General features: G+C 36.6%; 1 protein-coding gene across 6 annotated transcripts in view; it reads left to right on the top strand.

Annotated features, from left to right (window-relative positions):
• SNRK (SNF related kinase) overlaps positions 1-18,870 on the top strand; it is a 71,839-nt gene that overhangs the window by 43,590 nt on the left and 9,379 nt on the right. For all 6 annotated transcript variants that reach the window (XM_077129633.1, XM_077129634.1, XM_077129638.1 and 3 more), the window contains 3 exons: positions 7,764-7,905; positions 13,768-13,980; positions 16,705-16,839. In XM_077129633.1, the coding sequence (XP_076985748.1) occupies positions 7,764-7,905; positions 13,768-13,980; positions 16,705-16,839 (490 nt within the window). The remainder of the gene's footprint in view (positions 1-7,763; positions 7,906-13,767; positions 13,981-16,704; positions 16,840-18,870) is intronic.

Genomic DNA, 18,870 nt, shown 5'->3' with positions numbered 1-18,870 from the left:
ATATGCTGTGATAATATACTATGATTCTGCAAGATGTAGCCACAGGGGAATGTGGGTAAAGGGCACACAGTTTCTCTCTGTATTATTTTTTGCAAATTCATGTGAACCTATAATTACCTCAATAAAATACTCCAATATTATCTCCTAAAAAAAAAAAACATGAAAAGGTGAATTCGTATGTTCAGCTTTCTAAGCAAGAATTATAAGGAAAATGTTGATAGATTTTATTACAGTTTATGGGTAGAGTAGACATTTTAAACAAAATTGCAATGAAAACAAACTAGGAAAATATTTGTAATATAGGTGATGCTTATTATTTTTAATGTAGAAAGAGCTCTTATAGATCAATTTGACAAACTGTCCTGTAGACAAATGAAAAGGCAATTATAGAAATCATATAAACAGCCAATAAAGAAGGAAAAGTTTAACCTTAAAAGTAATTAGAATATTCAAGGACTTAATGTAAAGCTACAGTAATCAAGACTATGGTTTTGGTGAAAGGGTAGAGCTATAGATCTATAGATTTATTTCTATGGAAATAGAATGGAGAGTTCATCGATAGACTGTTAGACCCACATTATATGGTCAATTGACTTTTCAACAAAGGTGCTAAAGCAACACAAGAAAGGACAGTCTTTTCAACAATTGTGGTAGAACAGTTGGATATCCATATGCCAAAAAGCTGAAACTTAATTCATACGTCACACAATATATAAAAGTTAACATGCTAAATGTAAACTATATAAGTATAAAACTTAGAGATCTTTGCAACCTTGGCTTAGGCAGAGATACTTCAGATACAACACGGTCAGCAAGAGCTATAAAAGAAAAAAATTATAAATTGGATTTTATCAAAATGAAGAACTCCTTAAAAGGTGCTGTTACATCTCAGACCAGGAGAAAATACTTGCAGGTCACATACTTGACAAGTAACTTATTTCCAAAAGAAATAACTCTGAAAGCTCAATAACTTGAAAGTAACCCATTTTAAAAATGGCAAAAAAGTTTGTAAACTTCACTGGATTCTTGCTTCATTGAGGTATTTGGAAATACCTTGAGGGGCTGGGTGGAAATTTTGAGACATCCGGAGCATCTGGACCAGCTTTGGGAATGTGCCCATGGTGGGTGATTGTGTGGTGGCTCTGACTTCTGTGTCACCTTCAGCTAGAGAATGCTCAAATCTGACCTGAAACACAGAAATAGAACTGGATGATCTGGCCAGCAGCTCTACCCTGACCCCTTGCCTGGTTTTAAGAGGCCAGAATCCAGCCCTGGACACTATAATATTGAGATACCACCAGGGGAAAAAAGTTTGTCAATCATTGAGGTTTATCCAGAGACTCTGTGGATCCCATAACCCTGCTCCTTTTTTCTTTCGTCATGTTTTATTAGACTGCCAGTAATTTTTATGAAACATCAGTGAGTTTAATATTTGAATTTTCTTAACCCTTGGAGCAAGTTATTTGTGCTAAAAATTAAGATAATTCTTAGTATAGCTATTCAGGCTATGAGAGATTGGTCTATGAATTTCTTGAAGGGACCTTGCAGAACCCACTGTCACCAGACCATAGGTTGAGAGTCACTCCCTCAGCCAGTAGCAAATATGCTTAGGTCTTTTTTTATTACTTCTACATTCCTTTAAAAGGTTTACATTTATTACAGTACACATCTTCATATTCTCTAAAACACAACTAAGTAATCAGTGAATGTACTTATAAGCATAATCAAATGATACAGAAGTATCTTAAGTAAAAAGTATTAAACCCCTTTTATTTTCCCTACCTGGTCCCACTCCTATACCTTGAGGTTACCATTTGCTCAGACACCCTGTCAGAAATTACCAGGTAGGTGGTAGGATTGTATTTTATAACTAAAATTCATAGAAGAAGGGTAGCTTGGCCAAGATTACACAGCTAATTGAATTAAGTGGCCAAGGTAGAATCTACATCTTGGTCACTTATGTGTTAGCCCAGACATGCTCTTTTCATTAGGCCATGGTGAAAAAAATCAGCTGACTATGGCATTTTAGTATAAGACTAAGTTATACTTAATAAGACTAAGTTATTATTAAGTATAATACTAAGATGAATTTTCCTTCATTCATAAAGTTCACTTCCTAACTGACACTAGAATTGGCTCTGTAAAGGTTTGTGAAAGAATGCTGAGTTGGAAGTGTATCTGTTGCTCGTCTGGCTTTTATTTGTACGAACATGTGCAGTTGATAACTATTTGACTTCTTAAACTTGTTTATGTTTTCTTTTGATGAAAAAAACAAGTTAGCACAAGCCTTAAACAGCTGGCTTAAACTACAGCTTGTCATCACTGATTCCCTTCCTACCCTCTGCTCAAAGCACTTCTTAGTCTCCTTTCCTTCTTAGCTTTTTTTGAATGGCGTGAATAATCACCATGCTGCCCCTACCTCTGCTTCAGTTGCCTTGTGGGGCCCCACCTAGTTTATGTAGAACTGTTTACTCTTTAGTTTAGTTTCAGGGTTACTCCATTTGGGAAACTTCTGTCAAGAAGGCACTGGCTGGGTGCAGGGGACATAATCTGTACTCAAGGAGTTCCAAATTATGGAGGAAAATAAGAGAAAATTGGTAATGACATCCCATGGTCCTGATACTGAAATCACCAGGTGACTCATGTCGCCATGTTGGAGGGCATGTGGTGCTGTGGGGGAAGAGGAGACCTCAGGGGAGATGAAAGTCTGCAATGGGGAGCCTTTGAGGATTTTAAGGAGATGATAGAATTGGTAGGACTTCCCTAACCTGTAGTCAGGATCTGATGTCAGTTTCATTGGTCAGGCAAGAGATTGGAAGGGAACTGACAATTGTGGAGGGAAGATGTTGAGCTTAGTTTGGGTAGAATTGGGTTTGAGGCCCCCAAGGGACATTCAGTGGGATTCACATCTAGCATTCAAGAGAAAAGTCTAGGAAAGAGGTGATGACGGCTTTCATTCTCACTTTTTTAAGTGGAGAAATGTTTCCCTGTTAAAACATTTCTCCTACTAAAATTTCTTCTGCTAAAACCTTGCTTCTAACTAGAATATTGATAAAACCAGGAATAATGGAGATATCCTAAAATATGAACTTGTCTAAAATCTTCATTCCTCTTCTGTTTTGCTCTTATACCATTAGTTCAAATGACCTGATGTTTTCTGCTTCAGAATGTCTCTAGTCATGTTCTTTAGAATCAGCCATTGATCTTGTTTGGTACAAGAAAGAATTTTTAATATCCAGAGCTCTAGGGAATTTTTGAATGTAGGCTGCTAGTTCTGTGTAAACAGGTGTTTGGCTCCATAGACCATGGGTGCTTAGATCTCTGAGTATCTTACAAAGGTATACAGGTCCTAGGTTTTATTGTTAAGGTCTTGGGACAAACACTTCTGAAACAGTGCTTGCTGTTCTAAGAAAGCATTGCCTTTAACATTGATCATATGCCAGTTCCTAGTGACCACAGTTGAAACTGAAAAGTGATTGCATAAAGCCTAGTGGCTGTAAGTGGTGTCATAAAAAGTTCTGGTCCCTATTTCATCTATAGTGGTTTTACAGCACTTTGGTCCTTTTGCTTCTTTCATGAATCATGGCTATACTGGTAAGAGAAAGCTGGAGGAAAAATAGAGGTTTCTACTTTACACATTTCTGGATCTTCCCATTTTTATAATGTTCTCGTTCCTGTTCTTTTTTTGCTGTCTAAATAATACGCTTCAGAAATTACTTTTTAGGAAACCTCTCAGTAGTCGTAGCATCCCCCCTTTGGCATTTGGTTTTCCTCAAATTAATCATTAGTATGTTATTTTATTCTGTTTTGTTTTCCTTTTAATCTTTTCATAGCCTGCCTAAAAATGAACTTTGTGTTATAGACTCCACTCCAACTTTAAAAATATCTTGGTTCAATTTTATAACAATAGATAGATCCTCTGAGTGTTAGCAGATAAGACCTCAGTGCTAACTTTAGGGATCTTTTTTTCCCAATTGGCTTGAGAGCAGCCAGTGAGGGGGACCAGTGATTCCCACCCTTATAATATAAAAACTTTTTTTCTCTCCCCACCCCTTCCCACAGCTCCATGAATTGGAAAATTGCTTTTAACCAAATAAACTGTATTTATTGTTATGTGTTATTTCCCTGTTTTTATTAACTAAAGGCCTAGAGTTGGGTCTGAAATAAAAGTTATCAACTAGTAGTATCAACATTAAATTTGATTATTCAGATGGTTGATGGTTGATGGTTGTTAACCTGTGTATCTTTAAATACAAATGGACAATTCCATTAACATTTTTTAAAAATGAAAATAATGCATGTCTCCATTCCGCATCCCTTCTACAATACACTCCTACCCTATTACAATTTTCTTGACTCTTTTCCAAGCAAACCAGCTTGAGGATCTCAAGCTGAGGGAGTGATCTATACTTTGAGAGCTTTTCATTTTATTAGTGAGCTTTGTTTTGTTTAAGAAAAAAGATAATTGAAAATAACCACTAAAATGAATTTTTGTTAAGACTAGTATCAACCCTTCCATTCCCCTTTATTGAGGGTATATAATATATTCTAATTCTTTGTGTCATTCTTGTTCTAGTAATACCAAGTGCCTAGTCCTGGGAACCCAGTCACCTGAATCATTCCCTTTTTACTTGATTTATAAACAGACCTTTGTTCCTCTCCCTCTCATCTCCATTCATGTCTCTTCTCCATATTGGATTATCCCTCCTTGAGCTTACCTGCTTTATGTATCTTTTTCTTATAGTAAATTGGGAGCCTTTTAAGGGCAAAGGTGTCTTTCATTGATCTCTCTGTCCACTGTGCCTAGAACATTGCCCAACATAGATGAACAAGAGCAGAGCAGTAGCAGCTGCCTTTGAATGTTTTCTGTGTGCTGGGCCCTGAATACTTAGCATGGATTCTTGTTTAGTCTTTTTAATGCCTCCGACAGCTTTTAAGAGGAGGTAGATTACTGTTAATTATTCCTGTTTTACAGACAAGGAAACATATTTTGAAACAACTTGATTATAGTCATACCACTTTTGTGTTTTAGTGATTTATTTTTATCTCTTTCTTTTAGTCTTTGGAATGCAAAATAAAATAATTTAGAGACAAAAAGTAGAGCAAGAAAAGAAATAAAAAGCTTGCAAAATAAAAAATAGAATAAATGGCCCTTAAAGAATAATATTGTCTCAAGTGAGAGTCATTTGCCCTTCTAAAACTTTGCCCTACTCTTATTTACAATGTACTTCTCTAGTTTAAATGCCTTAAATTATGTCATTTAGCTTTGCAAACTACTTGGCATAGAATTGTATTTCTAAGTTTCTCAACTTTTAATCATTTCCATGTTCAGAAATTATATGAGCCCTAACTGGAAACAGTGTGTAGGTTTGTGTTGCTTCTCTTCTTTTTTCTTTTCTATTCTTCTAAACACTTATCACTTCCTAACAAGCAGAGTTGGTTTCCTTGGGCCAATGAGGCTGAAGACAAAAGTTGGGCTTCCTTGTTGCTGTGGAGGTTAATATTTAACAGAAAAAGTAATTTTTCTGTGAAGAAGAATTTTGGGTAATTATTAGTTAATATATATATATACACTCATATTTGTAAAACATCATCTTTGATAATTATATTGTCAAATGTCATCTCCAATTTAGCTTAGAGAAAAAGTAAAATAGCAAAGTAGTTTATGCACAGTTACAATATGAAATTCTGGAAGAAATAATGTAACCAAGTTCATTTTATAACAATTTTTGTTTTGTAGAATTTATACAGAAAGATAGAGATTTATTGTGTCTCAAATATATATGTATTAGTGATCAGGTGTGATAATAGTAGTAATAAACTTAAGACATTGTCTAATAGTTTTTATTTTAATTGCCCCAGTTTTTATGTTGATGCATTTCTATTGTAAGCCATTTCAAATCCCTGTTTTTTTGGAGGTGTAGAGGAAAATAGCCAGGTATATACTATGAATAAAATTTGGTGAATTTCCTCACTTGTATAATGGGCATAGTAGAAATGTGGAATTTATTTTATAGTTAATTTCTAGAACATAGCTGGTTTATAAAATGAGAGCTGTGTATTAAAGAGAGAATAATTATAATTGCCATTTGTTCACAGTAGTGGCTTGGGAGTTGGGGCAGGTGACCAAAAATTACAGGCTTAAGTTAAACAAAAAGGGTTTAAGTTAAATATCAACTATATGAATTTCCTTTAAGCTACTAGAGTTAAGGTTGCCAATCCTTCTCACTGGATATTTCAAGAACAGGTATGACTAGCCACCATTACTCAGATTGTTTGATTTTGAATGGAGATGCACCTCTGTTTTCCAAGGTCAGGGTAATGAAATGAGGGTCAGTGACTGGCATGGAATTCTGAGTCAACTTGCTTTCTTGGGGTGTAGTGGGTTAGGTAATTCTTGCAGCTAACGAGCAATGACAGGCAGATCTGTACACACTGCAGTCAAGAGTTTGAATTAATTTATGTCAGTGTCTTAATTTTACTAGACTTCTTCATCTATTTTACTGATTTCCATTGGAGCATCCTCAGTAAAATCTGTTGTACACATAAGAAAAATGAATTACAGTGTCTGCAACTTTTGGTTCTCTGACTTCAATGCCTTATTAATGAGTTTAAATTCTCTGGGAAAATAACATGGACCTTAGGTTATTTTTTATTGTTTTAAGCTTAAATGGCAACTGGTTATATGTCCTGTTAACAGATGTGATGATAAAAGTCACATGGCCTGGCCCTCCATTAATCTTCTGTGTTCTGTAAGCCTTTTGTGGCTTGAATTGATATTTTTTATATAAATATTTATATTATGTCTGTACTTGAGTTTCTAGAGTGAATTATTTGTGATATTCTTACTTTTTTCATCTTCCCCCCCAAACACATTTTTTTCCATCTAATTGATGGTTTATTTCATGGCAGGTAATAGGGTGTTATTTGGTATTATTGGAATTAGTCTAATGCTAGAGTGTGGTGGTTCTCAGATGTCAACCAGTTTGGCCTCAGCCTTATAATTGGTACAGGAATGCTGTAAGCAGAATATTAGACAGTGGGTTTTACAACTTTTGTGGACCACTTTTAGTGATGAGAAACTTAACTAGTTTTATAGTCAACTTGTGTCAGTGTGTTTTAACAGCTCTTTTGGGTAGCTCCTGTTTTTAAGCTGAAGAGTGCCTCCTAGTTACTTAAATTTTCTATCTTAATTCTGCCCTCTAAGTAATACATAACTAGTCTTTTTCCTTATGACAGCCCAGGTATATTTCTCTCTTCTTTGAGCTTTAATTTTCTTATCTATAAAATGATCATGAGTTATCTTATCTATAAAATGACCTGGTTACTGCTTCAAGATGAAGGAAAGAACAACTGAGATAATTGTGACCTTAGGCAGAAAACTTTCCTGAATATTAATATCCTAGTTTTATCTCTGAGGTGTATTGTAATAGGAAAAACAGTAATATGTTATAAATTGGTTCAGGAGCCTTGATTTTCCAGTAGCTGTTCTTGATATTAGCAAGTAAATGAATTAATTCATATTTTCATTGAATATTTATTGACCATTCACTCTGTACCTGGCACTTGCCTTATGTGAATATGAATGTGAATGGCAGTGAACAAGACAGGTATCTTCCCTGCCCTATTGGGCTTAAGTTTTTTCCCCTAGATATTGTTGCTTTGAGAGGTGAATGCTCTTGATTTGTCAAAATAAAATGATATTGTTAGTGTTTTTGGTTTTCTGACTTATCTGATATGTAACAGTATTTCTTTAATTGTAGATATATGGAGTCTGGGGGTGATCCTTTTCATGTTGGTTTGTGGACAACCACCCTTTCAAGAAGCCAATGACAGTGAAACATTGACAATGATCATGGATTGCAAATATACAGTACCATCCCATGTGTCTAAAGAATGTAAAGAGTAAGTAAAAAAAAAAAATGTGGAAACCTTAAGCATACATATTAAAATCAGAAATTTTATTTTATTCCATTAATATGCCAAGAAAAAGTTGAGATAACTTCAATATCCATATATCTGGGTTCGTTTTAATTTTTTAATTTAAGATTTTAACTGTTGTTAAGAATGTTTTGGGGATTAACTCCAGAATGTGATTTCAAATTTAGTATTAAAGTACGGAATGTGTTAATCTGTTTTTTTAAATAAGCTTGTTTTCAAGAAACCCTTTACAGTGCTTCTTTAGCATCTAGGAGTAGTGGTTACTTTCACTTTATGTGAAATCATTACTGTTGGAAACTCCTTTCTCTGCATCAACCACAAGCAAGACCACTGGTAGTAGGTCAGTGCTTTTCAGTTCCAAAAAAGAGTTAGGGCATTTTCTTTCTTGACACAGACCCTCAGCATACCTTTTTAGGATTTATAGACATGTCTCAATTTTTGGTCACTCTTTCCTTTCCCCAAATTGACTAAAAATCTGTGTTCTGGGTTGTGTAACTCTGGGATGCCAACAACCAAAAGCTGACTCAAGTTGATTATCTGGAATTTAAAGTACTGTATGATACTATTATATGTTAGTGAGAAAGGCAGTAATGGAATAGAAGAACTGTTGCAAGTTCAGTATTTCATTGAAATTATGAGTGATTTTTTTTTTTAACATGAGCTCTGCTGAGATTATAGCCACTACTTAAAGGGCTGTAGTAACAAAATTTTGAGTTTTAGATCATGGTACTAAAGACATGTTTCTCCCATCTTGCTGGTAAGAAGGAGATCTCATAACTCGGGGAATCTTTTCTCCAAATGGAGTACCATGTTAGGCCATGTGGTAGATGGTTAAGAACTAAAGTAGTTAGACTGTCTGGATTCAAATACTGTGTTCTCCATTTGCTAATGATGTGAGAGTGGTAGTACTTACCTTATAGGGCTATTATGAAAATAGGAAGCTCTTAGCTCAGTCCTTGTCACATCAGAAGCACTCAGTATGAATGCTGGTATTGAAGATGATGATTGTATTAGCTGGGTTTCTCTAGAGAAACAGAATTAGCAGGAGATATCCATAGATATAATTTTTTCTTTTTTTTACATGGGCAGGCACTGGGAAACGAACCCGGGTCCTCTGGCATGGCAGGCAAGCATTCTTGCCTGCTGAGCCACCATGGTCCTACTAATATAAAATTTTTAAAAGTGTCTCATGTAACCATGGGAATGTAGAGTCCAGGGTCTGTAGGGCAGGCTGCAAGCTGGCAATTCCATTGTAGATCCTCAGCGAACTCTCAGGAGAGGCTGGCTGGACAACCATGGGAATGGAAGAGTCCAGAATCTGTAGGGCAGGCTGTGAAGCTGGCGGCTCCAATGAAGGGTCTGGATGAACTCCACAGGGGAGGCTCACTGGCTGGCTGACGCGGAAGGAGTGGCTGTCTCTACTGAATCCTCCTTAAAAGCCCTCTGGGATTAGATTAAGCATCACTTATTGCAGAGGACACTCCCCTTACATTTGTGATCAACTATGAATGCAGCCAACCTGATCATGATTTAAGTCCATGAAATGTCCTCATCAGACAGGCTAGCGCTTCTGCAACCAGACAACCAGGCATCACCACCTGGCCAAGTTGACACATGAACCTGACCATGACAGTTATGATGATGATTTTTATGGTATCACTATTGTTTATTTTCTACCCGAGGATGCAAGGCTGCCATCTGTGGGTATAGGTTGTGTGGGAATAGGTTGTGTGCATGTTAGATGTTCATAATCCGAGGAGTAATTCCACAGCCCTTACTGAAAAAAAAAAAAAAAATTTAAACAAAAAAAACAGATTAACTTACCTTTATTTTGACAAATGTCATTCAAAAGAATATGTAAAATATATATATGTAATAAAATAAACACCCATGGACCCATTATCCGGTTTGAGAAACAGAGCACTTACTAATATCTTAGAAGCCTTCTCTGTGCCCCTCTCCTAGAAAGATTATCCTTAATTATAAGACCATTCAGTTTTTCTCTTTTTCCTGTTTTTGGTTAGTTGTGTTTTTTAAAGGAGCTTGCCCATTTCATCTCTGTTTTTTAATCTATTGGCCTCAAGTATTTATAATATCCTATAATTGTATTTTTAAAGTTATAGAATCTGCGGGGGATGTTCCCCCTTTTCATTCTATTATTGACAGTTTATGCCTTCTTTTGTATTGAACAGTCTTGGCAGAGACTTGTTAATTTTATTAGTCTTTCTCAAAGAACTGCCATTTGCCTTTAGTAGTTCACTATTGTATTTTTTGTTTCATTTTCCTCTTCTCTGTATTATTTCCTTCTACCTTTTACCTTGGGCTTATTCTGTTCTTCCTCTTTCTTACGTTGAATATTCATCTCACAAATTTTCCTTTTCAAGGGTATAAGTTACCTTCTTAGTACCATTTTGGGGTGCACTAGTTTTAATTTATAATCTTTTTGTTATTACTCGGTTCTGAGTATTTTCTAGTTTCATTGATTGATTTAACCAATGAGTTGATTAGAATGTTTTAAATTTCCAAAAATAGGCAGTTTTTCTAATTAGCTTTTTGTTACTGATTTCTAATTAATTGCATTATGATCCAAGAGCAGAGTCTGTAGTGTACCTTGTTTTTACAAATTGTTGAGGTTTGTTCATGACCTAGGATGGAGGCCAGGTTTTGTAAATGGTCCTTTAGTTCTGGAAAAAAATGTATATTTTCCAGTTGTTAGAGCTACAGTTTTTTTGTTGTTGTTTTTTGGCAAATATTTATTCGTGGCTTTATTTAAAATTACCAAAAAAAAAACAAAAACAAAACTGGAAACAGCCCTTCAACAAGTTCTTCAACAGATGACTGGGTTAAGAAACGGGTACATAATAAAATGGAATACTACTCAGTAATAATGAAAAGGAAGAAATTATTGATTCACCAGCAGCATGGAAAGAACTCAGACCCTACATATTATAAATTCCATTTGTGTGGCATTCTGGAAATGGCAAAACTGTCAGGACAGCATACAGATCAATTGTTTAGAGCTATGGTTTTATATAAATACTTAAGATCCAGCTTTTAAATTATGCTCTTCAAAATTACTTACATCCTTTCTGAGTTTGACTGCTTGATCTGTCAATTACTGAGGTATTCTTTCATTCTGATGGTAGATTTATTATTTTATTCTTGGAGTTCTGTCTGTTTTTGCTTTGAGTGTTAGGAGGCAATATTATTAGATAACAAACAAGTTGGGAACGGTTTGATCTTCCTGGTGAATTGAACTTTTGCACTGCTAGGTAGTAGCTGATCCTCTTTTGCTCCAGTAAGCCTTGGTGCTTTAAAGTCAGTCCCTGTTTTCTAGCCACATCAGCCTTCTGTCAGTTAGCAATTGTGTGCTATGTCATTTTCCATTCTTTTACTTTAAACCTTTCATTATCCTAGTTCTAAGTATATCTTCTTTAACATCTTGGAACTTGATTTTTCTTTAATCCAGTTGGATCATTTTTGTCTTTTAATTGGAGAGTTTATTCCATTTACTTTCTTGTGATTACTGATAGATGTAGATATATTTATGCCATCTTTTTATATGCTTTATATTTGTCCTGCTTTTTCATTTTTTTCCCTTTTTTATCTTTTCCTCCTTTTGGATTGACTGGAGTTTTTCGTTTTCATGTCATTTAGCTTTTTTCCCCTCAACTAGTTTGGAAGTTATGATCTATTATTTTAGTGATTTTTTTCCTACCTATTTTAACACACACATAGATATACATATACTTAATATATAAAATACTCTACCAATTTTGTAATTATAGTATATCCTTTTTTTAACACAATATTGTTAGAACACTTTACCATCCGGTATTCTAATAATCCTTTTTTAACTCCACAAACTAGAAAATATTATCATTTTATACAGTCAAAAATCATTTAAAGTTAGCCAAATATTTGGTAAGAACTTTATTCCTCATCCTTCTTTTGCATATCAAACTTCTCAGTGGGGATCACATTCTTTTACCAAAATTGCATCCTTTGGAATTTTTTTTGTGAGCATCTGTTGATAAACTTAATCAGTTTTTCTTTGAAAATGTTGATTTCACATAACTTCTTGAAAGATATTTTTTTTCGGTATAGAATTCTAGGCTGGTAGTTATTTCCTCTCAGCTTGATGAAGATGTTAATCACTATTTGACATGCATTGAATCTATGAAAAAGTCAGCGGCCCATCTTGCTGTTGCTATGTAGGGAATCTGTATTGTTTCTCAGACAGCTTTAAGATCTTCTGTTGAGTGAGCTTGGGATATGTTAGGGTTCCTAGCTCTGCATTTGTATTCTTCAGTGAATTTAGAAAATTCTTAACCATTAGCTTTTCAAATGAAGTCTCCTTCCCATTTTCTCATTCCCTTCTGAAACTGTTATTAGGTACGTCAGATATGTTCACTCTGTCCTTGTCTTTTAACCTTTTTAATATTTTTTGTATCTTAGTCTGCTTATATAGAGTTATTTCCTTGATGTCTTATTTGTTGTTTACTTTGTCCATTAAGCCTTAATTACAATTACTGTTTTTCATTTTTAGGAGCCCTAATTATTTTTTTTATGAGGACTACGTAATAATTTTGTATATTTGTATGTATTCCTTGATCAAATTTTCAAGCTTCTCCTTTATGTCGTAAACATATTTAACAGCTGTATTCTGTGTCTAAATGTTTCAATATCTGAAAGCTCATATTCCAATTTTGATGTCATATTTCTTAAGTCTTGCTAATGGTACCTTGTTCCCTTTTGTGCTTTTTGATTGTGAGGTCATATTCCTTGTAATATTATTTGGGGAATTCTTTGAGGCCTCATTTTGCACATTACTACAAAAAAGGATTTGCATTCACTTCTCCACTAATTGCCTAGCACTACCAGCCTTGAAACCACTTTAAATTAACTTCTTTACTCTGTGGACCTGATAGTTACCATTAATTCGGGCCACAAGCTTGTGTGAGGACCAGCTTATAGTCAGAAGTTCTTAGAAGGAGTTCTACCACGCCACACAATCACTACAGCCAGTGGTGAGGCCTGCAACTTTCCTTCGTTACCCCTTCTGAGCAGTGAATATTTTTTCTCATTCACCCTCACACTGAAGCCTAGATTTCAGTTTTTTGCAAGGACTCCAGTGGACTGTCTACCTTCACTAGGCCCTACATATTGTATCCTGTTCCTTGCACCCTGTGTAACTTTCAAAACTGTAGCAGAAACCATCGGGTCTGAGGCCAGCTTTGTCATTCACCTCCTAAGGGTCCTGCTTTTACTCCATTTTTAACTGCTGAGTATTCCTTTTTCCATTCTTTTTTTTTTTTTTCCCCGTGGAGGACCCCCACCCCCACAGGAAAAAAAAAAACAATGCTATAAATAAAATATATTTTTAAAAATACGTTGTATGCCATTTTAGTTGTGTTCTTCAGGAGGGTGATGAACTTCATTCTTCTTGAAAGAGATATTGTCTCATACACTCCATTTTGTATGTCATTACTGCTGATTGTATCTGGTTCTGGTATGCCACTAAGCCAATAGTTAATTAAAGGACAGATGTTATTTTGATACCCAGAGTTAATTATAGATTATAGGAAACTATGTTTGTGTGTTTAGCTTATTGATATTTCTGGAGGTTGTGATATTTTTATTTTTCAAATTTGTTGGTACTAAATTTTCGTTATTGCCATCTGCCCTTCCCCCTCTCCCCACCACTAGGGAAGTAATTAAATTGATTATATAAATGCAGGAAATACCTTTGATTAATAAAATAATCTACCTTTACTTATCCCTGCCAGCAGTTTGCTTTAACAAAGGACTTAATTTTCTTTCCAGCCTGATCACACGGATGCTACAGAGAGATCCCAAGAAAAGGGCCTCTTTAGAAGAGATTGAAAATCATCCTTGGCTTCAGGGAGTGGACCCTTCACCAGCCACAAAGTATAACATCCCCCTTGTGTCATACAAAAATCTCTCAGAAGAGGAGCACAACAGCATCATTCAGCGCATGGTGCTTGGGGATATAGCCGATCGAGATGCCATTGTCGAGTACGTCAGTACTTATCAGTATGGGCTACAGGGTTAGGATTCTTGGAACAGGCCCTCCTCTTTCTCACTCACCCTCATACTTGTCACAGCCTTTGAACACTGAGTTCCCAATTAGCAGGAGTTATATCTTATCTCTAGAGCTCCTGTCCTAGTGCCTGGCCATGTGAGTTTTTTATACTGGTCAAGAAGCAAGCTATTGCTGGGTGGTATTGGTGGGTGCTGTGGCCTTTCCTCCTTCATATGGGGGTGGGTGTGAATATCCTATTTTTTAGCCCCATACATACCTTGGCCATAGTAGTGTCCTCTTCATCCTTTTGCCTCCTGCCACTCCCTACGGTGAACAGGGAGAATGGGGTGGCACTGTGGGCATTGAGTCCTGAAAATCAGGGGTTGACAAATGGGGCCAGTTGCACACTTTTGTAAGTAAAGTTTCAATGGCCCACAGCCATTAGGTTATGTATTGTCAGTATCTGCATTGTGCTATAATTGCAGAGTAGTTAGAACAAAGAGACGATATGACCCATAAAGTCTAAAATATTTACCGTCTGGCCCTTTAGTGCCCTTGCTGCAGCAACCTGGAACCCACCAATTACACAGGTTGTTAATTAAATTCTTAAAAACCAAAGCCAATTGTTAATAATCAAGAAGTTTAAAATCAAGGATTTAATATGGCATAAAGATGCAGTTGCTTTGTTTTAATGACAGTTAATTTCTGTAAGTGTTCTAGTCTTTGAAAATGTGATGTATTTCTGTAAAAGGAAAAATCCAGGTTATTTAACATGTTGTATGAAACAGTTGGATATGATAGAAAGAAGGTGGACACCGTGCCAGAGAAAGGTTCCCATCAAGAGGGCTGCTCTGATATGGCTGAATGGTTTGACCTCGTTCCTAACCTTTGGGGAAGAGGAGGCTGCAGGTTGAACTTACAGATCTCTGCGTTGTGTCTGACTATCCCAGTTGTTGGGTCAAATTCTTGGAAATGGTGGTACCTAATTAAGGAACACTAATCTTTAGTGTGTTTTAAGCACACTAGAAAGATTTATAAAAATAAACCCAGGTTCCTAATTTGTAGAAACTGAGATTTCTGTTAAGTTTCCAAGTGCATTATGAGTCTTCACAAACTGACCCGCAGCTACTTAAATGACCTAAACAAGAGAGAAGAGCAGGAGACTTAACAACTCTTGCCAGGGACACTTACTTCAGGAATATGTAGAAAATTATACTGTATTTTTGAGCAGATAAAGGCTTTTGGTACCTCCCAACAGAATTGGTTTCTTAATGTTTTTGGTGTAAAGAAATAATTACAGTGGAGAGTCGTATAGAACTATTTAATTAATATAAATTCAATTACAATTCCACCTGGATGAAGCAGGATGTGGGAGTCCCAAGCTTGCAGTTCCTCATCTAGTCTCAGTTCTTGCCTGCCACATGTTTTGAGCAACTCTTCATTCTGAGGACAATTCCTGTGTTTAAAGATTCATGTTTGTCCCGTAATATGTCCCCTAAACACAAGCTAACTGCTTTATATGCTACTCAGCTGAAGAAACCACTCTAACAAGTAATTGTGACCCCTGAATTTCACCTCGGGCTCTTTGGAATCTCACATCTTGGCTTGCCCCGCCCCCATTAGCTTTAATCCCTCTATACATTTTGTAAAGTGGTCTCCATTGTGACTTCTTTTCTAAGTGTTCATTGTATATTTTTGCTCACTAAGAAGGTTTCTGAAGACAGTAGTTAAGTATTTCTGAGCCTTGTGGGATCCTTGGTAGCACTCTCCAGCATATCCCACAGCAGGCCAGCTGCAGGAGTGTAGGCAGAGACCATGGCAGTTTTGGGCTTTATGCCTCTGAGCACCTAGCTAGCACAGCGCCTGGTCAGGCAAAGCACTTAGCAGTGCTACCTTTTAAACAGATGAATGAATGCATTGATTTTATTCAAATAAGAGGTTGATGATAACATGCTCTCAACAACATTAATTCTTTAGTGCCTAAAATACCAGTAAAAGCAATGAGAGTCTACAAATAAAAACTTTTCCTAACATTTCTGTTTGATACTGCTTTTTTCTTGTACATTCATGTAGCAGGCCTCATCTTCATTTCATACTTCTAAAAGAAGCAGATAAGCCAGTTTAGCAAAAATAAACACTTCAACACAAATTAAATTTTTTTTTTTTTTTTTTTTTAAAGGAAAGACAGAGAGAAGGAAGGAAGGATAGAAGGAAGGAAGGAAGGAAGAAAGGGAAACATCTTTAAACATTTTCTTGTTTTATTGTATTCTGTTTCTCCGTATTTGTTACATGGGCTGGGGCCGGGAATCGAACCGAGGTCCTCCGGCATAGCAGGCAAGCACTTTGCCCGCTGAGCCACCGCGGCCCGCCCAAATTTTTAAATAATCTGTACAGACTTTTGGAAGCTTCATTACGTTTTCCTTTTGTATCTTAAAGCTGATATCCACCCAGCTGCCAATAGCATTTTAAATTTTCTTACTAACTTATTTTTATGCAATTGTTTTTTAGAATTTCAGAAGTGACCTAAATAACTACTAGGATTTTTTTTCCTGGTTTTTATTTTTGCATAATTCGAAAGATTCCAAGTCATTGAATTTCATTTGTTTGTACTTTGTATGTGTGTGTGTGTATGTATGTGTGTGTGCTAATCATTCTACTTCTTGTAAAAAGGAAACCTAATGTGACTTATGTTCACTCTCTCACCTCATTTTCCTCAGAGCCCTGGAAACCAACAGGTACAATCACATCACAGCCACTTATTTCTTGCTTGCTGAAAGGATCCTGAGAGAAAAGCAAGAGAAAGAAATACAGACCAGATCTGCAAGTCCTAGTAATATCAAAGCCCAGTTTAGGTGAGAAAATAATCTTCACTGATTTTAGTAAGTTAACATTTTGAAATAGTGGACTTTTTGTTTAATACTTCCTAACTCTGTGGTGTGAGAGAGTACTAACATGGTCTCAGCCTCATTAGAGTGGCTCGCTTTTGTGGGGTCGGGGGTGGGGGTGTTGGTTCTTTTTGTACTGGTGATGCCTTCCCCTCTTCTCAGTCATTCTAAGAATGATGCTGGGGTTTTCCCTCAGTTATTTGAAATACCTTTTAAAATATATATGGCATTTCTCTGTCACCCCAGTATGATGTCTTGGGATTTCAGAGACTGAACAGTCAGATCAGCTAGTTAATTTATTAACTACTTAACCTTGGGCAGGTCACTTAGCCTCTCTGATTAAGTTTCCTGATCTGTAAAATGGGAGTAATGCTGTGTGCCTCTGGGGCTGTGGTGAGGGATAAAATTAGTTAATGTGTGTAAGTGCTTAGAACAGGGCTCCTTGCTGTCATTGTTAGGAATATTTCACCACCATTACCTTCTTTAGTAGTGAATGTGTTCCTCCCCCTCCTTCCACTCCTTCTCCTCACCTCTACCTCCACACTTTTCTTCGGCCCTATTAGCTTTCTACTTAAAATCAAAGCATAGAAAAGTTTACTTTTTTAGGCCATCATTGTAAAATGTATTTAGAATTTATTTATCTTTATTTACTTGCATAAAGTGATCTACGGAATTTTAGTGGTTAAATACAGAAGAATGCTCCTGATTCTCAATAAATCTCTATGTGCATATTATTATTATTATTGAAAAAGAGGAAGAAAACTGTTTGGATTTTAAATTACTTGCATTAAGCTTGTTGTGTGTCGTTTGTTGCCTGGGGTGGAGTGGCAGAGAAGAAGAAAACATTCCTGGGTTGCCAAAGAATCAGAAGTTTAGAAGTTAAGTCTAACTGGAAGATGAATTTAGTAACTTCATTCATGTCCTGGGTGGATTCTTTTGCAAAGAAAACTAAGCAAAATATATAATGTCTGCTTTTGGGTGAGGACTAAGCCTAAATAACTGGGGGTGGGGTGGGGGTGGGGTGTTAGGGGGTGGGGGAAGAGCTCTTAGAAATGAGATGAAATAGAAGACTGATGTTGAGAGGTCCAGTTCTGACCTGATCCCTCAAGGAGGAAGAGCCATTCACTGCACATTGGTGCAGTGGGTCTGAAGCTATCACCTTTCTTTTGGAGAAGAGAATATTCACATTTGAACTGTTTCCTATTTGGTGAAACTTGTCAGGACTCGTATGAAGTTGATCACATAGATAAATTAATTAAACCAATTTTAGTTTATTCACTATATTATAGAAATTAAGAAGCTAATAGTAGTTATGAAGGGATACCAGAGCCTTCCCAACAGTTTTCCTTTTGCCCACATGAGAATTCTGTAGTAAAGATGCTGTGGGACGTCATTTCTTCCTGTGGCACAGGGCCCAACCGCAGATGGGAAGTCTGCTTACTTGCCTTCTCTTTATTGTTACTGCCATTTTATTGGCAAAACCTGTCCAACTTGGTTTTGTTGCTGTGTATCCCTTAGGATCAGAGTGGTAGAAACTTGGACTGAGTCAGGAGACTGGTTTTTAAACTGGCATTGTTAGTCAGAAGAGAGATCGAGTTAATAGGAAGAGCCAGCCACAGAGAACAGGTACACTTTTTTGAGGCCAGGTGGGTAGGGTAACCCAGGGAAAATGGCGACAGGAATTGGTAGTTAGCTAAAGGCTGGTGTCCCCGGCTGGGCTGTTGGTGTCTTTGCAGGTAGCGGGTGAGTAGAGGATGGTAGTAGAGAGTTGATCTGTGGATTCTGGGGTTAGGGGCAGAGCCCTAGCCCTGGAACATGGGAGCGTCACTGGAGAATGTAGTGGGGAGGGGTATCTAGTTTCAGGAGTATGGGTGTAAAATGTGACTCCACTCAAAGGAACAATGTTTGCACAGACAGAATCCTGCAGCAGTGAGGTGATGTGGTGTTGGAATTTGGTGAATCCGGTGAGCTAAGGTTTCTTAAATTCTGGAACTGATT

The sequence above is a fragment of the Tamandua tetradactyla genome, chromosome 15, assembly GCF_023851605.1.
Source record: "Tamandua tetradactyla isolate mTamTet1 chromosome 15, mTamTet1.pri, whole genome shotgun sequence".
Classification (NCBI taxonomy): Eukaryota; Metazoa; Chordata; class Mammalia; order Pilosa; family Myrmecophagidae; genus Tamandua; species Tamandua tetradactyla.
This window is presented reverse-complemented; position numbering and strand designations above follow the sequence as displayed.